The sequence below is a fragment of the Periophthalmus magnuspinnatus genome, chromosome 16 (assembly GCF_009829125.3).
Source record: "Periophthalmus magnuspinnatus isolate fPerMag1 chromosome 16, fPerMag1.2.pri, whole genome shotgun sequence".
Classification (NCBI taxonomy): Eukaryota; Metazoa; Chordata; class Actinopteri; order Gobiiformes; family Gobiidae; genus Periophthalmus; species Periophthalmus magnuspinnatus.
In genome coordinates this window covers 26024698-26047001 of record NC_047141.1, presented here as the reverse complement: position 1 = coordinate 26047001, position 22304 = coordinate 26024698, and the positions used below count along the sequence as shown (strand labels likewise).

The following is a 22304-nucleotide window of genomic DNA, read 5'->3' as shown; positions in this document are numbered from 1 at the left end:
TAATGGTTACGCATGATATATTTGACCCACAATTAAGTCAATAGCAGAATAAACCACGCTTACCGATCAGGAACAGCATCCAGTCCATCAAAACATAAGGTCCTCTGCTCCTGAGTCCCCCATGAGATCTTCACTCGGTTCCACGAACCGCTCCGGGTCCAGATGGCTCTAGTTTAACTTGTACAAACATCCACATTGTCCTCGGTCGCGTACTGTTTAAAACGCAAAACTGCTGCAAAACTGCTACAAAACAGTGCGTAACAGTGCGCCCGAGGGCGGGCCGTCGGAACGTTAAGCTGTTAAACACTTAGCATCATTAGCATCATGAGCGAGTCTTCAGTCCACATCGGCCACATCGGCTAAGCTAAACCTCTGGTAGCGGGACATGAGGACGCCTGTCAATGACGTGATTAAACTGCGCAAATACGTCTGTGACACACACATAATTGGCTGGAGCAGCTCGTCCCCGGTCACACTCACTGACTTACATTGAAAAATAGCGCAGAATGAATTGTTGTGTGTTTATTTTATTTTCAATTCCGGTTCGATTTGTTTGTGCGCAGCACAGATTTTCTGTGCGCGGAGACCGTGTCAGCAGTGCGCAATTGCGCACGCGCGCAGCTTAGAGGGAACAGTGCCTGAAGTGTGACTACCCCTGTTTTCTATTGATGGTTTTCAGATTCTAGTGATGTGATGGTGTCATACTCCCAGATGGCGGCAAGTGACCGTTTTTTCTATTGATTACATTGTACTTTACCATGAAAATATATATATATATAAAAATACTGCTTACATGTTGAACTTTATGATTACTATTAGTGACTGCACACGTGAACTCGCGCTTCCCCCTTCTGTTTTAACTATTATTGGCCTATATAATGTGGTGATGTCTTCTGAAACCCAGCAAAAAAAGCATAACATACAACACAGAACCAATTTTCCTCCACAATGTGTCAATTTTATCAATAATGATTTGCTGTTGAGGCTTGAACTTCACTTTCACTGCAACAGGTGCACAACAAAAGCCTTAATAAACCATCACGTACAGTATAATTTTCACATTTTCCCGCAGATCATGTGAAAATGGGTCTTGTAAAGCAGTGGTCCCCAACCACCGGGCCGTGGACCGGTACCGGGCCACCGGCCGTCCAAGAAATAATTAATTATTTCCGTTGTATTTATTATCTGAGTCTGAACAATCGTTTATTTTGAAAAATCTTTTATTTTGAAAAATGACCGGATTCTCACGGTTACATTTCCGTCACTTGAGCGCCGACAACTTAACCACTTTGCGTTCCGACGACCCATGGGCGGACCTCTAATCACCACAGTGCTGACAGGAAAGCCGTTTTTACAGAGAAGTCAGAAATGTGGATTTGGACTTCACTTACCATTGAGCGCTCTGGTTCTGTCAAACATCAACATATTCACACAAAGTTGGTCTCATTCGTTCCGTAAAGGTCCAGAGAATATAATCCAGTCAAGAAATTATGTCCACAAAGGAAGGTAGAGCCTCCATGTCCAATCTGCTGCAGGAAAGTGAAATCTGTTCTGTCACTTCTCTGCATTGCTTTTGTCAGTTTCAGGCATAATACACTTCTGACAGTGCCAACTTTGTTCCTCAGCGCAAAACAAACTTGTTAGCTTGTGATTGACACCAAATTGGCCAATAAGGTGGGGGCTGTGGGTTACTGGAGCTGCGGACAGTGAATGACAGCTACAGATGACTGAAAGAGTACGCCCCACTCTCCATCTTGTAGAATCAAGCTGTTACATTACACACGTTTAGTGACATTTTCCTATTAAAGCCCATGAACTGCAGAACACGCTGATGCATCACATGCAGTGGTTTACTGTAAACAGACAGAGTTTGCTGCGCGCGTAAAAAGATGAGACTGGATATAAAGATACGCGCATAAAATTACACGTGTGTATTGTGTAATTTTACGCAGCAGTTTTGCGTTTTAAACTTGACGAAACGGACAAAACAAAGGAAGTACGCGACCGAGGACACTGGATGTTTGTACAAGTTAAACTAGAGGCATCTCGGACCCGGAGCGGTTCGTGGAACCGTGAAGATCTCATGGTGGACTGAGGAGTAGAGGACCTTATGTTTTGATGGACTGGATGCTGTTCCTGATCGGTAAGCGTGGTTTATTCTGCTATTAACTTAATTGTGGGTCAAATGTGTATCATGTGTAATCATTAGCATTAGCACCAATCATCACGCACACACCACTTGGGTGAAGTGTCTTGCCTAAGGACACAATGACAGAAAGCTCTAACCCCTGAGCCACTGTCACAGAATGACTGTCACACTGTACAATCATGTACAGTGTGTTTTTAGTTTCCAGTGTGTGTTTGTTTACATTTTGAAGTGTGTGTGTTTGTTGATTGTTTGCAGTGTGTGGTTTGTAAATATATATTTATTTTGACCCATAGCACTTGTTTTGACTGTATTTTATATACATATATACATTTTATATTGTGTTTTGATATGATATATAAATGTACAGTAATAGAGCAGCTGGGTGTGCAGATACAGATTCCTCTCAGTGTGAGTTTTCAGTAGAGCCTCACTGATGTCTGTGGGTTGAAACATTCAAAAGTTATTGCACTTTTTCCAAACGTTCCCCAAATGTCTTCATTCGGACAGGTTTGGAGAGGCCTGGATTTACTCATGATAAAATGATTGTAATTTTTGATTGTCATTTTTATAGGTATTGACCTCAAATTTGAAATGTAAGTGGTCAACAATCTTGTCAGTTGAGATAGTGTATTTTTGGCCCCAACTCCCTGCTGCAGCTTTCTACACCTTCATTTTCACAAAAACGTTTTGGCGAGGATGAAAATTTTTTTTTTTTATGTGTGTTCCAAAGTGTATAAATGGGACCACTGTTGTAAAGTATCATGTCTCAGTGTGATGACTGCTCCATGCTCTGCTCTATGTCTCTCTGACAGAACGTTCAATACACAGAGATTCAGACGGATGGCTTTGGGTCACACTTTGGACGCAGAGTTAAACAGTGGACACAAAAAGGACATTTGAATGGAGTCAAAAAATCTAAATTATAAACAATGTCGTTATTCATACGCCGCCTTCAATTGGGCTTTATGAAAAGAAAGTAGTCCATATTCGGCTGTAGTCTCAGTAGCTTCAAAATACATGAAAACAAAACATACAAGTATATAATAATGTGCATTTATTTGGGCAATTGTGAATAATAAACATTTGCTTATGACTATTTTAGGAATTGCCAGAACATACAATACCAACACATCAACTACAGTGATTCTTGATGGAAACCAAATCAGTTAACCAGGTCTAAAACAACTAAAATATGACTGACACAAACCCAAATCTGAATGTAAGACTGAAGCCAGGAAGTCTATGTTGTCAATTATATTTGAGGAAACAAAATGCCTGTGGAAGAATCCGGCATACCACAGCCTGAGACGCACTGGCCTGTCTTAGCCCTCTCCATCTGGGCGTCTAATGGACTATTGAGTTTGTTGACAGTGAGTTTTCAGCGTACACTATACAACAGCTCTTCCTCCATATTCTCTCACTTGTGACAGATAAAATGCATTACTGAAGCAGAACAGGAGGTTTAGTACAAAGAAGTCGCAAGTATGTCATCATTTCCTGTGACCCATCCATATTCAGAGCCGTTTTGACACACTGACTTATTGTGACTGAAACCCACTGTTGCCTGTGCACCTCCTTGCATTTATGGAGACACATAAGGAGGTGAAACAAACACTCATGTTATGTTACTAAATGAGTTATTAAAGCTTCCATATTATACTATTTTCAGTTTTTCCTCATCACAAACACATTTGGAGTTGTGTTTTGTTTCATTCGCACATGTTTAACACACAAACCCTGCATATTTAGGCTGAATTCTTCTCTCAAACAGAAAACACTCCACCTTATGATGTCATGTGGTGATACAGGAAGTTCTCCACTGTGTTTTTAAACTCCACACACCCTCACTAAAATAATTTGGATAATCGATCAGCTCTAGAATGTACAATCTCTACTGAACAAAAGGTAAAAAAGTAGATGTTAACTTGAAAACTACCGCTTCATGTCATGACATCACAAGGTGGAACAGAGCATTTTGAGCTTTGGAGATGTAGACTGATAATACAAAGTTACTCAAACATGTGTGATTAATGGCAAATTCTGCGTAATATAGGATCTTTATTATTATTATTATCATTATTATCATTATTATTTACTTATTTTAATGTTTTATTTATTTATTTTTTGGCAGATTTTAAAACATGCACTTTAATTAGTTTAATTCTATCCATATAATTGTACTTTTAATTACATTTAAAACTATAGGAGTTGGTGAGTACTCTGTGCAAGTCCCAGTTTACGACTTTGAGGCTTAAGAATTCCTTCCTGGTTTGAAGGATTTGATACGACAGTAGTCCTCCGTTGCTATGGCAATAATGCAATTTAAATCAAAATGTTATCTTTTCAATGGGGAAATGTCCTCACAAAATCCTTCAAATCAGGAAGGAATAATTTTCCTGAAAAAATAATAATTGATTGAGTTTGAATCAAATCTAAATTAAGAATGTGCTAAAACGTCTTTTGTTAATACTTTGATTCAATTTTTATGCTTATATTTTGGCAGTACTAATACTTTCATACACTTTTATAAATGAGCCGTACTCTTTCCACCACTGCACACGTATAGGGGGCCACCACATACGCTCCAATGCTGCCTGATCCCGCAATATGTCCCAAACCACTTCCTCACTCCCAGCCCATCCATAGTAACAGGCTGATGCTCCATGTTACATCCGTTATTCCGGACTTTTCCAGGAACCCTGACAGGCGTTGAGCGATGATGAGTGCTCGACAGGAAGCAGCAGACGCACCTGTCGCATTGTGTGAAAGATGGATGGAGTTGTGCCCAAACCAACTAAACTACATCTACTCACTCCCCCAGGGAATAGGAAGTCTATTTGTGCTATATCTTTGTTTTTAATATCCACGGATTTCAGCATGAGGGAGATTTAAGACCATTGCAATTAATTAATGCCTTTTGAATTGTGAAAAGTCCTCAAAATGTCGCCTATGCCAGGAAGCTGAAACCTACTAATTATCACTTTAATGCATGTGTTCATTCATCTTACATTCAAAGTGTCTAAGGTATTTAAAGCTGCACTGTGTAAATTCAGGTGGAGTGTGCTTGTCTGTCTCCATGGAGATACATTTTATGCCGTGCTGTGTAACGAGAATGTTACAAAGTGCACCTTTAAAGAGGATAATTATCAAATAGTCGCCTATGAAGAGTAGAACATGCAGGTTACTGGTTATGTTAACAGACCTCACTGTTAGCGTCACTACTTCCTGTCCAATTTGATCTCTATGATAATTCACGCTAAAATTAATAAATATTTAATGATACAGCAGTGGAAAAGGAGCTGTGGTTGGATTTCACTGACAATATGTTAAAAACTACACAAATAAAATAAAAAAAACAAACAAACTTCACACTAATGCCAATTTTGAAGCGTAATAAATATTAAAACAACACCACAAACTGCAATATTCTCCATATAAAAATACTTGTATAGTCTTTATTTTAATTCATAGATTGATTATTTTATGTTTTACAATTTTAATAAAGGTGCCTCTGAGCTTTGAGACACACACAGAGCTCGTGGATCTATCATCAATGTCATTTTTTATTTATGAAGCACGTTTACAATGCGGCATGGTCCAAAGTGCCGCACACATCTCTCAATAAGACGAGGCGCACAATAAAACAATGTGACCACAGTTAAACAAATAGATGTGTAAATGAATAATACATAGAGCACAGTGGGTCCTGGCATGACAATAACAGCTGAATCCTAACACAGAGCACTTCCTGTCTCAAACCAAACTTTGAGATTTAGAGGCAGAGGGAGAGAAGAGGGAAAGGGCTGAAGCAAAGGGGAGACACTAGGCACGTTCTGAATGGACATAATGAGAGACATGAAGAGGATTTTAAGTGATTTTTGACATTGTTTTGGGAGCTCTGAATAGACAGTACTCGAGGATGCAAGGTAAGTGTATTAGACGTGTGTTAATATGCAAAAAGTGTGATTTAAACACAAAGATAAACTGCTAATATGACACTGTGTAAATGATAAATTAGGGGTAAAAATGGATGTTAGATTCATATCAGCCAACACTTTCCTATTGCACCTTTGAATTTGCCTATAGAGGAAGCAAGAACAATGGTTAATCAATGCACTTTTTAAATTATGTTATCAAAATATTCAACATTGGACTTCTATAAATCAACTTTATTCTAAAATATCGTTAAACTGTAACTATCATATTGCATTCTGCACTGTCTGCTAACACCGTACCCCGAAGTGGCCATGGGTACACGCAGACGAATCCCACGCTGCCTGTTTATTTGGATGGCATTATTTGTAAAGTGACTTCCTCCTCCACAGACCACTTTACACACAACAGCTTCTGATATCCAATTCATCAGAAAGAATGCCTCTATATCATCTAATGAACTAAACTGTAATCAACCCTAATGTGTTTTCAATTAACTCTGGTGCATTCTGGGAGTTTATGAAGTAATTTAATTTAAAAAGTACACAACATTATGTACTATCTCACTCATTTACATAACAATATTTTGACTCTCATGCAGTAGACTTGTCATGCAACGATAATGTCTCTGTGGTTTGGAAAAGAAGAATTAGCTAAACACACGATTTCCCCAGCGCGCCCTCCACACATCAGTTGTTAGTGTGGCTAATGATGATGAACTGGCTTCTATAAGTTGAATAATATCTGGGGATGTAAGTGCAAGAGCCTACATTTATTTCCCTCATGTAATCTTAATGTGGTGTGGCTCAAATCCTATTCAACCTCATTACTCATCGTATTCATTGTCATTAGTTGGAGAAGATGGTATTTTTCATCAGAGAGTGTTTTGCTGCAGTTGGAAATGCCTTTGGAGACAGGAGCAGCACAGAACAATATTACAAGGATGAGAGGAGGCTCAGGGCAGACTGCAGTTAAAATCCAAATGACTTCAGAGAGCAGTCTATACATTTAAATGTGAGATATCAAAACAAAATGTTGTCTAAATGATCTTAACTTCTGGTCTTTGGTTAAACTGTGTGGTGTATGAATGAATTTAAAGGGCCTATATTTTAGATAAATGTCGATACCTCCTCAAAAACATACCTGGAGTTGTGTTTTGTTTCATTCACACATATTTGAGTAACCCTTTATTAGTCTGTTTACATCTCCAAAGCTCCAAATGCTCTGTTACACCTTTTGATGTCCTGAATCTGTGGAGAAATTCCTGTATTACCACATGACATCACAAGGTGGAACTTTGTGCTTTCTGTTGTGCTTTCTGAGAGAAGAACTCCTAAAAAACAGCTAAAAATGCAAGGTTTGTGTATTAAACATGTCAGAATGAAACAAAACACAACTACAGGCTTGTTTTTGATGAAGAAACATTATAACATAGATCAGAAAATAGCATAGAACTATAGCCAAACTATAACATATATTTAGGGACTAATGCAGACATGGGCAAACTACGGCCTGAGGGCCACACACGGCCCTATGGGCTTATTAATCTGGCCCGCTGAAAGTAACCAAACTATATTAAAATAGGTAAGGATAAACCTTGTTCGATGTTTTTCTGCTGTGTTTATATAACTAAAATGTAATACTTTTTAAAATTTAATTAATGCATTTGGAAAACAATTTGTACAATGAGCCTTGCATATTCATGCTTTGCTACATGTTACAGGCCAACTCTATAATGTAATTTATACATATATTTATATCCTGTCCTGGCCCCTCTGTCAAATTTTAGAGCACATTGTGGCCCATGTGTCAAAATGTTTGCCCACCCCTCACTAATGTGATGTTTAACTTGTGTCCTGAGTTTGTAAGCACTCTGAAATACCAAAACAAACCAATGGTCAAACTAACATTTAAAGTTTATTTTATAACTACAAATAGATGTTTACTCATTTGATTATAATCCCAGGACCCATACTAACATGGTGCATGTGCATGTGTGTGTCTCTGTGTGTTTTAATAAACATCTAATTTCCATAATAATTTTGCAGAAGACAACCAACAAAAAGCTGAATTTACAAAAGTGTATTGTCATAAATGATATATTTTTCTTTCTTCGCAGTGTCCCATAGTCATTTCCCTCAGTGTTATCACAATGAAGTCTAATGATGACATCTAACAGCACTAACTCCTGGTTTGAGAACAAAACAATACCCATAATCCCTGAAACATCCAAACAGAGTGGCATGGGAGCATATCTTCAGAGACAGGCACATCTCGACGAGGGCCTGTATAATGACTTTTATGGTCTATGGATCTCCCTAATAGTCATAAACTCCATCATATTTTTGGTAAAGACTAAGTAAATTTGCCCCTGAAATTGCAATAATCTCTAATCTATATATTTGAACATTTCAGGCAGGAATGATACTCAACTCCGTGGCTCTGTATGTGTTTTGTTTCCGCACCAAACAAAAGAGCACTTCAGTTATTTACACCATAAACCTGGCAGTGACAGATCTGCTGGTCAACCTCTCTCTACCCACGCGCATTCTCCTGTACTACAGCAGGGGGCGCTGTGTCACCTGCTCCTACCTCCACATCTTCAGCTACTTTGTCAACATGTACTGCAGCATCCTGTTTCTCACCTGCATCTGTGTGGATAGGTACCTGGCCATTGTTCAGGTGGGTTCTAAGATACGTTTTCAGTAAATCAAATGTGTTTATGTTGTTTATTCAGGGTTCGTGAGGTTCAATCCCCAGACTGAACGACATATCCTTGAGCAAGACACTTCACTACTTCCTATATGAATATGTTTGTGCGTCTGCCTGTGTGATTTGTGCTATTTGTTGTAGCCAGGGACACAAATTGGTCACATTTTCATTAGTTACGTTAAGTACAAGAACTGCGACCACATTTGTACTGAAGAAAAAGTATCAAAGTATTAATTACTAGTTGCTTATTTGCACACAAGTTCGAAAATGTACTAAAAAAAGTGAATTTCCTGACAAAACGTACTTAATTTGCACCAGAGTTCTAAGCAAAAAAAAAGCACACAAATGTCAGTATCACTATATACAGTTAATACTCTAGCTCTAGCCTCACAGCAAGCAGGTTGTGTACTATATGACTTATTGATTGATTTATTCATTCATTCAAGGTAGAAGCATCTCGAAAGTGGAGAAATTCTAGCGTGGCCAAATGCGTGTGTGTTTCCGTCTGGGTGTTTGCGATCGTAGTCACCTACTCCCTCCTCTCCACGGCCTTCCAGCAAACAGACTGCATCTCCAGACTCCTCTTCCTCACCATCACGGAGTTCTTTCTGCCCCTCCTCATCATCATGGTGTTCACTATGCGCATCATGTGGGCCCTCACCGACAGACGCCTCATGCAACAGAGCAGGTAAAAACAAGGAAATAAAAACAAATGGAATTCCACTACTAATATGTGTTTTGATTGTTTTTGCAGAGAGAGAAGGAGAAAAGCTGTCCAGTTGTTAAGCACCGTACTGATTATTTTTACAGTTTGCTTCACGCCTTTCCACATCCGACAGGTATGGACTGAATGTTTTTTTGTTTTTTTTTATTTATGAATGTTCTTTATAAATTTCAGAGTCAAGGTGCAATCAAACCAAAATCATCAAACTTTAAATGATTCAATTTTGTATTTATTTCCCCAGGTTGTCATATATTTCTACCCAGACATGCCTCATCATGCCATCGTCTACCATCTGACAGTTACTCTCAGCAGTCTGAACAGCTGTATGGACCCTGTGGTTTACTGCTTTGTCACTAATAATTTTCAGGTAAACAGAACACATATGTTTAATTACACCCAGAGCTTGGTAGTAAGATTAAACTTACTTTTTGGACAGTTTGCGCACATGTTTTACTTAAGTAATATTTTCTTAAGGTATGAATTCTCTCCAGCACTTAAAGTCTAAGTGAAAACAGTACATATTTTTGTACTTTCCTTTAACTGACTGTTTATCTCAGATTTAGTTTGTTTGCATCGGCATTACATTTAATCAAATGTTGTATCTATCTAATTAATCAGTGCTGAAGTAAGTAAGTAAGTAAGTAGTAACACTTTCTGAAGCACAATATTTTGGTACAGAGATATACTGAGATAAACGATAATACTGAAACTACTTTATGCTTCTGATACAAGAACAATAATGCAAGGTAATCCCAGTAAAACATTTTTAAATAGATGTACCATTCAAAGGTCTGAGCTGCAACAAATAACCAGCAGAATGAAAAAAAAACATAGAAATTATTTATTGAGCCCTTTACACCTCAAATCTTACGTTATTACGTAAAAAATGTTAAAAATCTCCCCACTTTGGGAAATAAATTGCACACACGATAAATATTGAACCCCAAAATACAGTGTTTCATCTGTCATATATTGATTATCGTAATTGTCATGACAGACCTGTTTTAGACATCTACTTTGTACTTTTACTATAATAACTTAAATTCTAAAGTTATACTAATCAAGTCATACACAACTTTTTCCTATATGTCTAATGCTCTTGTTTTACTTCCGTAGGCGACTGTGAAGCATTTCTTCCGCCGTGCAGAGCCGGAGGTGACGAGTGGTGACATTGTCAGCATGCAGCACAGCTCTAAAGCCTCAGGAAGGACCGTTAACCCTGTCACTAATAATGGGATCACGATGAAGAAGATCCCTGCTTCAATGAGAAAGTGAAAGAAAATATCACATGTGAATACAGCAATGGCACTGCATTTGACATAGACATTTTCAATATTCTGACTACATGAATGACCAAAATATGAAGCTATGCCGCTAGTAATTACACTTACACTTATTGGCCAAGTATGTGGTAAGTGGCATTACCAAAGCTTATCCTCAACAATAACTACAGCCTACGTAAATGTAACTGTAAGGTACCAGCATGCATGGTAAAATGAAACCAACTTAGTATTGAGAAAAAGTAAGATTTCATAATAATATCTTCACATTCACATGTTACATTAAGTAATTAGCAAATTAATTTAAATGTACATGTTAATTTATTAAAATATTTGCATTATTGTTTGATCTTTGTCCTTGTGAGTTATTGAGAGCTGTTTATTTCCATAGTAGATCACTATGATGAAGATCCCTGCTTCACTGAGTAAGACAAGGTGAAAGAAAACAGCACATGTGATGCAACGGCACTGACAAGGACAGTTCAAATACTTTGACTGTGACCAAAATATACTGATTTAAAATGAATCATCACCCTACAATACTTATTTAGTATGTAGCAAGTACCATGACCCAACTTCATCATTCCTCAGCCTTCCAGCAATAACTAAAAGCATCTGCGAATGTGTAAGAATTGTAAAAGGACACTTTTTAAAGTGTACTGTACTGCACTTTATACAGCACACCTGTGGTCAAACTACAAAAGAATGAACATATGCAAACCCAAAGTGGCATACAATAACTGCTAGAGGATTTTATTGAAAAAGCCCAGATGGGAAAGTCAAGTCACCTGTTCGTGTCAGCAGGGATCAAAATGATACATTCTCCTGTGTAAGTGTAATACATTGTTTCGCTATTTCTACTATTTCTAATTTCTACTATGCTATTTTACTGAAATATTTCCATTCTTGTTTGTCATTTTCCCTTGTGATTCATTGATAGCAGTTTGTTTACATAGTGGTTTATTTACATAGTAGTAACCAGGCCAGCTGTGATTGGACGGATGGAGTCACGTGGTGTCGCTTTGTTGCTGTGGAAACCAATGGGAGTGATGCGTGTAGAGACAGACGCTCATTTTGTTAGCTGTCAAAAAGCTCTCCCAAAGCTTTAGCAGTGCCCTGTTTCTTATGTTTTGCACTGAAAGAATCATGACAGACCAGTGATTTAAGCTGCTGCTATAACTGACATCTATTTCAGGTAAGATGAACCTTTTCCGAGCTCGTTTTCTGTTACCTTTTTGGGTGCAACTTGCTAATGTTAGCTGTCAGTGTGTATTAGCTTATTATGCTAAAATTACCGAAATGTTTAAATCTGACTTATGTAAATAATTTCTGGTATTGGCAATAATTATCAGATATGTATTAATATTCAATTATTAATCACTGTTTTACTAGACTAGTTCACTGTTCTTTTAGTTAGCTAGTTAGTTAGTTAGCAGCATGTGTTTTCAGTGCAAAAGTAGACCTAAACCTGCGTATCTTCGCGTTGCTCTTCATGTTGTGACAAGATCGAAGTGCCCTCAGCCTCATTCCTGTCTGTGCGCTTTTTGCAAGACTACACTTGTCATGGCTGACGGATATGACACAGAAAACCTACATAATCGCTCTATAAATTCGAGAATATTGGCGTTGATTGCTTACACGTGATTCTACGCACTGCCTTTGCGTTGCCTGGGACTTGATAGAAACTTGGTGGGTCATTAAACGGAAAAGGACTCTGAGAGAATGCAAAGGATACATTGATCTGACCCACGGAGAAGCTATATGTTGATCTCTTTGTGTCTAGACCTAATCGTGTATAACAATTAGGGGTAACAGTGCTGTGTGTTGCCAGTTTTCTTATGCTTTTTAACGCTTCAGGACTGGTCTGCGGTGTGGAGCAAAGGTAATGTTTGCAGGTTATGCAACTGATTGACCTCACTTTCTTTCATTTCTGCGTCAGTTAACTGTTGGACAAACTGAATCCCTTTTTAGGCATTACACAGCGTTTTTCCTATTTTGGAAATGTAGTCACAAATACACGTGGGAAAACTATGGAATTTGACCTTAGCAATTACTATGTTTTTTTCAGTTTTATTTTTAGAGATTAATGCAATTCATGTGAACAATGAACAATGAATTCATGGTGCTGATATTGTGTGCACTCATGTATTTTTCCACGTATCCTTCCCCAGGTTAATTTTTTCCACAATCTTTCACCACCTACATTATTCTACACTGAAAAACTCGGGACATCTTGCGCAATCTATCTAAAAACTGAATGCCTGTAAACTCACTGCTGCATGACAAGCCCCAAAGCAAACATAGACAGTATGTATCATTAACCTCCACTTCTCCAAGTCAAATATAGAAGAGTCCTGCTGCTACCTCACTGCTGATGGCGACTGCATTTGGACTGCTGTTTGCTTCAGTGCTGATCGTCATCTTTTCAGCAAGCATGGAATTTTCTGTGAAGGAAAAGATATAACTTTTTCTGGGTTGCTGAAGTTATGTGGATGCCACTTCTGTACAAATTAAATACATGCTTTATAACCAAACATAGGATATACTGGACAATTCAAAGAGTAATGAAACCATTGACTTTATAGAATATGTTTTTTACCATAACCAAAGACATAGATTGAACAAGTACTGTAATTCCTCCTTGATAAGACTGAAATGGGTGGAGAGGCTGCAGACATGGACCCTTTGGAGAAAAGGAGAGAGCTCAAAGTGACCACTGAAGGCAGAGAGAATGAAGAGGTCAAGGTGCAGAGGCGAGCGGTCATCCCACGGCACCGCTGGGTCATGAACGGGGCAGTCATGTTTGGACGTGAGTTTTGCTACGCTATGGAAACGGCCCTCGTGACTCCAGTACTGTTACGCATTGGTAAGGACATGCAGAGGAGTCTAAAAACATACACCTTACATGACTGCAATACCCAATGATCGCATACGTTCACAAGCTATATCCAAAAACGATATCCAGACATTTGTAGAACCTGATCATTTATTTTAGCAATGAGGTCCTTTACCTACTTTAACCATTTTAGTGCTGATTATAAAGTATTGTGAGAAAAAAGCTAAATTATTCATATGTGACATGTATTATTTCTTAGTTATTACAATTGTGGCCAGAATAATCTGAATAATTGATTAACTGAATAATCTTGACACCTCTTGCTGCAACATCTGCAAATTCACTTTAATAATTCTACCTGCCCTGCTTTATTACCTACAGGCCTATTTATAGAATGTTGTGATGACGTCTGAAACCCAGCAATAACTTAGGATGGTGTTTAAATTTCCTTGCAAACATACTATTATACTCAGTTTTGTAACAGGTAAACAATGAATTTACATTTTAGTTAATGTTTTCCGTAAATTGTTTCAATTTATACTTTCATTTACCACGTGTGTGAGTTTTTAGTCTGGTTAGTATCATTAATCATTAGAAGGAGTTGGTCAAAGCATAAACGGGCATTAATTTAAACTGTGACAAAGTAAACCCTATAATGTAAGTTGACTGTGATCTCAGTAGTAGCACAGTGAATGCCCTCTCTCTGTGCTGCTGCAGTAGTAGTAGCCCTGGGGCAGTGCAGCTTGATGTCAAGTTTGCCACCAAAGCACAAACACAACAAAAGCATTTTTCCTCTTTAGGTATGACAAGAATGCCAAGCACAGCACATTCCTTCATGCCTCAATACAGACTACAGATTTAAATATGTTGTGTTTTGATTACAGTGTCAGTGAGTGTACACATATGCAGAATCCCATTAATATAACATCCCTACATCATTATAGATACAAATATTCTGTTTTGTGTAAGAGGAGGGAGTGAGAGAGCACTGCCGTCCCAGGGCAACATGCTCCATATTTTCCCGTGAGAATCAGCCATGTCACAGAGGCATCTGTCAGATTTGAATTTACGAGGCTTCTCACTACTAAAAAAGTCCCAACAATGTCTCTTTTGAGACTTGGTACCCTCCTCTCACACAAATGCTGTCCTGGTTGGTTTGGGAACTTGGTTCTCATTCTAGATAAGTGTTTCCTATTTTGAAAAGTAAGATTGGCTGCTGTTTTGACAGGACATTGAGGGGAAGTTTCACCATTTCCTCTCCGGTTTCATGTATTTGTTTTTCTGGGTGATTTATCAGCGCGTTATAAGTGATGATACCATGCCGAAGGGGTGGGTGATATGCCAAAAGATTAATATAAAATTTTCTTAGAAACAGATCACAATTTGTATTTTATCATAATTTATGTAAACTTTATGAAGAGGTAAACAAAATCATCTGTATCTTCTGAAAACTCACACACTGCAATTGGTTAAATCCAGCTGTCAGTAACTCATATGGGATGTGAACGGGTCTTCGTTTAAGTATAGAGCTGCATTCAAGAGAAAATCTTGGAATCACAATATGTCAATTTTACCAAAATTGCTATTGCCACAAGAATAAATAAAAATGTGTTTTTTTATCACCATATTGCCCAGCGTAGTGCATGTCAGATACTAATCTATACTAAAACTAGTATCAAAACTAGATTCTCATTTGAGCAGGTATCGATACTAAAAACATCACATTTACAGGACAGAAAAGCTTTAGAATGATGAGGAGATGTATCAGAAGAAGTATAAGACCACATAGACTAGTATACGCCCATGGATCACGATGGAACCTACATGGACGAGTGACGGATTACATAGATATAAAATCACTTGGTAATATAAAAAGGTATTAAATAGTACTTAATGTTGAAAAGAAAGTTTTTAATAATCATAATATCGGAAACGGTATTGAGTAAGGAGTATCAAAATTGAGTTTGAAATTTTAGTATCACGACACTACTAACTAGTAAGAAAGATTCACCTAAATTAAGCTTAGGTTATGAACTCACTCACTCCACTGTCATAACTGTATTTGTGATTTGTCCTGTGTGCAGGTTTACCCGAGCAGTACTACAGTCTGACCTGGTTCCTCAGTCCTGTCCTAGGTCTGTTCTTCACTCCTCTGATTGGCTCCACCAGTGACCGCTGCACTCTGCGATGGGGACGCAGACGACCCTTCATTTTGGCTCTGTGTGTGGGGGTGCTGCTCGGAGTGGCTCTGTTCTTAAATGGAGCATTGATAGGTACATAAAGGACTAGATACTATATATTACTACTTTTTTACACATTCAGTATTACTGTATGGACACTTTCACACTTGCACTCAAAACTGGAAGTAAAGTAGGACTATACCTGTAAATGTACCTGGACTAGAGCAGGACTGAACCTGGATTAAAATCTACACCAGGACTAAAAAAACTGAACTTTGTGAATGCAGCCTATTCATTCGTAAGGGAACATAACGTTTGGGTCTATTATTGACAGATCACTGATGAATGATTTTCTAACTTTCTGTTGGTTAAATCAACAATTTTGTAAATCCCTGCATGGCGACTGATGTTGTGATTTTGGGCTATACAAAAATACATAGAATTGAACTCTATTTTCATGTACAATATTAACATAAGTGAGATACAGGGACTGAACTTGTGTGGTCTTTCAGGTCTCTCTGTTGGTGATACTGCCGGCAGCCAGCCCATTGGAATAGCACTGACCGTCATAGGGGTCATAGTGCTGGACTTCTGTGCTGACGCTGCAGATGGACCAATCAGAGCTTACCTTCTGGATGTGGCTGATACAGAGGAGCAAGATATGGCCCTGAATATTCATGCATTTTCTGCCGGTAAGTTTAAAGCAATATACTAAGCTTGTTTTGTTGTTGCTGCTGTTTTTTTGTTTTGTTTTTTTGGAGAAGTTCACAGAAAAAAATGGAGGCTGGTAACGGGAGGGTCAGGAGGAGTAAGAGTGTATAATGTATATGACCAAACATTTTTGAGTATGTACATTATGACATGACTACAAAAAGTAAAAAAAAAATAAAGCTATGTATTGTAGGTGGTTTATATCTAACATTTCTTGGGCTGTAGTTTAGTTGATTAATTGGTGAATGGTATCTTAAGGAGCCAACATTTTTATTTGTTGTCTATTTAATAGGATTATAAAGACGTTGGACTGCCACAAAAAGGCAAAGGCATGGTCTGAGTTACTTGGAGTTTTGGGAATTTATCTTCTTTTCACTAGTACGTCATAGGATGCATAGTTGCTTTTCCATTAGTTTGCACAGCTACTGGTTAGTGCAGTTTTGTTCAGATACATGGTCTGACCATTGAGATAATTTTAAAAGTTTTTACTAGTGCCATGCCACACCTCCTTTTAGTTGAATAATTTATGCACAGGGCAAGTCAGTAGTCGACCAAAAAATTCTTTAGGGGACTACAATTCAGCCCTAAACATTTCATGTACAATTACCAATATATGGCGGCGACAGTAGCTCAGTGTTTGTCCACTGATCTGAAGGTTGGTGGTTCGTTTTGTCCTTAGGTAAGACACATAACACTCCTAACCCTTAGTGTCTGTGTACACTGTTGTATGCATGTGTGTGTGAATGGGTGACTGGTTCCTTGATGTAAAGTGCTTTGAAAGTGGAAAAGGCCTGTATAAAAATATGACCATTTACCATTTACCTCATGCACTTTTCCTTTGTACCCAGGTCTTGGTGGAGCCGTGGGCTATATGCTGGGAGGTCTGGACTGGACAGGCACAGCTTTGGGTCAGGCTTTTAAAGCCCAGGAGCAGGTTCTGTTCATGTTCACGGCTGTAGTCTTTATCATATCAGTCACACTGCACATGTTCAGTATTCCAGAGCAGCCCATCTCGCCACGAGTGCCTGGAGTCTCACAAAATCCTGATTCTACCTCACAGTCATCTCTTAGGCCAGTAGACCACACTACACCTATGCTTGATGCCATCGCGGAAGAAAGTTCAAGCCAAGACGACAGCCAATCAGATTCTGACAAAGAGGAAATGGATTTGCTTGGTGTGGACAGAGTGAGGAGTAAAAGTGATTCTGTTTTAGCCATGCCCGATGCTACGATCGACCTAGATCCTGATCTCCATCCAGACAATCAGCACTTCTTGGCGGAGGTGGACCTTTTGCCAGAAGTACAAGAAGACCTAGAAGATGTTTTTAGCCCTGTTGAGGGGAACTGTGACACTTCCTTGCTTCATGAGCCTGAGTATCCAGTAACTTGTAACAATGATTCCATGAATGGCTCTGCCTGCAGCCAGCACCTTCGGACTGCCTCCATGGAGAGTAAATCACCAGTAGGTTCCTATACTGTGCAACATACAGTAAATATATTGCATAACACAAAAGCATAGGTGAATAAGATGGTAGCCTTCTCACAATAATTACTTTATAAGATTTTTTTAGTGCTCAAATATTTATTATGTGTACTTTTTCTTTGTACCATGAAAGGAAATATTAAGCAAGTAAAGTTTTTCTCCTGAATTACTGTTTTGTAGTAATAAAAAAGTTATTTGCTGTTAGTATCAGTTATGATATTGTTTGATAGAAACTCCAAAAATATATGTGATAGTTTGAACTAGTGTATGGGGCAGCTTTTTACTGTAGTAATTACACTGTAACAAGCAGGTGGTTGTAATATTATACATAATTAATGTTTAATATATAATCATTGATTTCAGGTAAAAGTAACAAATTGCTCCAGTAATGGTTTGTCACCACCCAACATCCGAAAAAGCGTTGGTTCTCCTAAGCTGGGAAGTCGCCTGTCGTGTAGACCCACCTTCTACAGACAGGTACAATTTTGAAGAATTTCTTAAGTCGTATATATTAAAAAACTACAATAAAGGTATCACATTTTTTTTAGCCTTCTTTCACATTTTCCTACTACGGACGTGTGGGATCACAACGGTACAGGCTGAAAAGAAATACAGCCACCCCTTCTAGTCCTCGTAAAATCACTTCGTCCCGCAGTCTGAGTGACCTCTCAGAGCTCCAGAAAGAGGCGCAGGAGAGGGAGAGGAAGTTCTCCATGAGCAGTCTCTCCTCAGAGGAATCCAGCACTGCGTCCGAAGATGAAGAGGGCACTACTTTACGCCTGCTGTGGCTGTCCATGCTCAAGGTAACGCAAGGTTATGGGTTATGGGTTAGAAGAAGACGGGAGGACAGTCAACTATATGACTGTGGAAGATGTGCAATTTATGATACATTTCCAAATAAAAAATAATTTGAAACTGAAATTTTTGGCTATAATTTAGGTCGAAAAATTATTTTAATGTTGGGTGTTAATGCTTTTGCTATTGCCTACTGCCTGCAATCACTTCTTTTGGACAATACATGAAAAACTTACCACAGTCTCAAGTTTTAAAAAAAATGTATTTTATGTACTTTTTATCTCATTGATGATTACCATATTTTTTGTCTGTGTTTATTTTTTGCTATCCATTAACATGCTTCTAAAATGTATTGGTTGAGGTCCAAGTATCATGTAAAAAGTGACTGGATCAAAATATTAACCACAAAAGGTTAATGATAAATTTCCCATATTTAGAAGACAGATAAGACTTTCAGCTGTTTTTGTTTCATTTGGATGGTGAATCTAGTGACTGAGATTCTTAGCAGCAAATTCTATAACAGATTTCTGAACTGCCCTCCAGCTCAATTTAAAGTACAGGCTCTTATCGAGGTTATTTAATGTTTAAATGTTTGATGTTTGTGTCCTGTGTTTTTCAGATGCCAACACAGCTATGGAGGCTGTGTATTTGTCATCTGCTCACATGGTTTGCTTATATCGCTGAGGCTGTGTTCTTTACAGACTTTATGGGGCAGGTCATCTTTCAAGGAGACCCCATAGTAAGTACTGTTACAAATAAACATATGAACATAACTACAGTCAGTAAAGATGTACATGTTTACTTAGATATGAATAAGTTTAAATGTAGTCTGTTTTCAGGCACCGGTCAATTCCACAGAACAACAGAATTATCTGAGTGGAGTACAGATGGGCTGCTGGGGGTTGGTTGTATATGCTGCTACTTCTGCAATTTGTTCAGGTAAAAACCCAACTACTTTTATTTGAAGTAGATGAAGAAGATACTGACTAAAATTAATATAGATTACTCTAATTATCATAATAGTAGATAGTATTTTGTTTTTAAAATCCATAGGAATCGTGCTAAAATGTGGCATGTTAATGTCTTAGTTGAGGTCAAGTATTGTACATAAATGAATGGACTGTAGAACTAATGACAAAAGTGTACAAATCTCCTATTCATGACTTTCTGCTTTTTGTTATCTGTGATATTTTGAGGACTTTTTCCCATTCAAAATCTATGCTTTTTTATTTTAAATTATTAATATCTACAGCAACGGTCCTAATTTGACATCATTCTGAAACCTATGGATACCCTTCCTTTGTTTTCAGTTTGTTGTGCAGCCTTTGATTTTTTTTATTTTATTCTAAATAATAGACCCAATTTTCTTTGCATTTTGTCAAAACATGTACATTAGATATTGCCCACCTCTAGTTAACTCTAGTCTCTGTTTGCTTTCACTGTTTTCCAGCAATCCTTCAGAAGTACCTTGACCATTTTGACCTGAGTATTAAGATTATCTACATTGTTGGGACTCTTTCTTTCTCAGTAGGTCTGTGTGTAACATTGAATACTTAATATACCTTAATTTCCAAATGATAAGCTGTTGAATGGGCACTCAAAACGTCCTCACTTTCTCTGACCACAGGAACAGCAGTGATGGCCACCTTTCCTAATGTTTATGTTGCCTTAGTGATGATCAGTACTATGGGTGTGATCTCCATGAGTATCTCTTATTGCCCCTATGCGTTACTGGGGCAGTACCATGAAATCAAAGAAGTAAGTACCAAAATGCATTCATATGTCAATGGCGGGGTTTATTTGCTAACTATGCTGTTTTTTTCAGTACATTCACCACAGTCCAGCCAACACAAGAAGAGGCTTTGGAATTGACTGTGCCATATTATCCTGCCAAGTAAATAGTTATGTTTTAACTTAAGACACCTGCTTTATTCACAGACTCATTGACTTCACATGCATGTCTTGATGGAGATGGTTTTGCTTTTCTCTGTAATGTTTCACAGTATGGTCTCTGTAGAGGTAGATGAGTTTAATGCCATATTGTGGAACTTTCCAGGCAGAGCAATACAATTTCTATGGAGACAAGCAGTTTTTCATCTATTCAAAACAACTATTTCTAATTCCACTTCTAACTCCATGCTTGTTTGTGCAGGTTTATATCAGTCAGATCCTTGTTGCCTCTGCGCTGGGGGCAGTGGTAGATGCTGTGGGCTCAGTGCGTGTCATTCCTGTAGTAGCCTCTGGGGGCTCTTTTCTGGGCTTCCTCACGGCCTGCTTTCTGGTTATTTATCCTGATGTGGAGCCCAGCAGCTCGGAGCAGAACCAGGAAGTGTCTGAAGAGAAGGAACTAAATGGAGAACAAAGACAAGCATTGCTGGATCTCACAAATCATGAAGGTGCAAACAAAACACAGACTGAAGAGACTGCTGCTTAAGTCTTTTTTACTGACCTTTTAAACATTTTTAAAGATCAACTGAACAAAAGGGCTCATGGAGCAGGGCTGAAAAAGTAATTTTGTACTTTTGGTTCTGCTTAATTTACTATCTGCTACCTCAGAAAATACTGTTTTGGTTGAACACAGTTTGTGACATACTTGAGGTGCACACATGTACTTAATGTGTAATGTGGAAAGTTGCCAATAATTTTGATTATTAGGACATATATTTCTTTTGTAGTTTTTCAGTGTCTTTGTTGTAGATAACTGCAACAATTTTCTCCTAATATGATTCCACATTATTGCCTTTATCTGCAGTGCACTTGTGACTTTATTTGGTAGAGATATTTTTTTTACATTAGCAGGGTTGAGCTGACTTTTTATACATTTGCCAATGAAACTGTTTCTGTTTGCACTTTACACTGAAATCATCAGAATATGGGACATTTAAATTTTTACAGATTTTCTAAACTTTTTAAAGGCATTATTTTGGAGGGGAAGGGGGTTTGTGAGCTGCTTGTCTCCATCAATGTAAAAGCGTGTCATGAAAGTCAGAGTGTGACATTACACTCACCTTGCATTATATGCATTGATAGTGTTTGTCATTGCTAAAATAAAAATACATCGAAAAACATGCATTCTGACCTTCCTGTCTCCATAAAGATGGATAAATTGAATGCAATGCTTTGAAACATACTTGGCAAAGCAATAAGTTGAATGGAGATGAGCAGAGGATCTTTGGGGATGGGGTTTATACTTTTTTAAGACCAAACATTAATAGCAGACTTGAAAAATATTTTATACGCCTTTGCAAGACAGTTTGATGAAAAATAATACACGTGATATATTAAAACAAGAAATCTGTTAACATGTGTTGTGCACTTTATATTTCTACTGCATTGACTTTGGTGTGACTCAAGGTTAGTTAGCGCCATCTTCCGGTGAGTACTAGACATTACATTGTATCGAAGGAAAACCCCCTTAGTGCCTTCATAACTCTTTCAAATTCTTTATTCACGCTTCGTTGCGCTCCATTTGTAAATGCGCATGTTTAGATCCGCAGCAGC

The 22304-nt window shown here is 38.1% G+C and overlaps 2 protein-coding genes across 4 annotated transcripts; both read left to right on the top strand.

Moving 5' to 3' along the window:
* Nucleotides 1–8247: 8247 nt before the first annotated feature.
* On the top strand, nucleotides 8248–10793 carry LOC117384239 (G-protein coupled receptor 20). The gene is made up of 6 exons (XM_033981527.2): nucleotides 8248–8430; nucleotides 8498–8764; nucleotides 9241–9482; nucleotides 9549–9633; nucleotides 9760–9885; nucleotides 10635–10793. Exons 1-6 carry the CDS (start codon nucleotides 8248–8250, stop codon nucleotides 10791–10793), a joined length of 1062 nt encoding a protein of 353 aa, XP_033837418.2.
* Nucleotides 10794–11839: 1046 nt separating this feature from the next.
* LOC117384100 (solute carrier family 45 member 4-like) lies at nucleotides 11840–22102 on the top strand. Of its 3 annotated transcripts, none has more exons than XM_055227710.1 (13): nucleotides 11840–11993; nucleotides 12970–13664; nucleotides 15719–15907; nucleotides 16327–16506; nucleotides 17374–17987; nucleotides 18372–18485; nucleotides 18557–18811; nucleotides 19423–19542; nucleotides 19643–19742; nucleotides 20254–20334; nucleotides 20431–20561; nucleotides 20629–20697; nucleotides 20956–22102. In XM_055227710.1, exons 2-13 carry the CDS (start codon nucleotides 13454–13456, stop codon nucleotides 21235–21237), a joined length of 2346 nt encoding a protein of 781 aa, XP_055083685.1. In that variant the 5' UTR covers nucleotides 11840–11993; nucleotides 12970–13453; the 3' UTR covers nucleotides 21238–22102. The 3 variants fall into 3 exon arrangements, with proteins under 3 accessions (XP_055083685.1, XP_055083686.1, XP_033837269.1); XM_055227711.1 differs by having other exon boundaries at nucleotides 13448–13664; nucleotides 20956–21300; XM_033981378.2 differs by lacking the exon at nucleotides 11840–11993 and adding an exon at nucleotides 12405–12680 and having other exon boundaries at nucleotides 20956–21300.
* The last annotated feature ends 202 nt before the right edge of the window (nucleotides 22103–22304 follow it).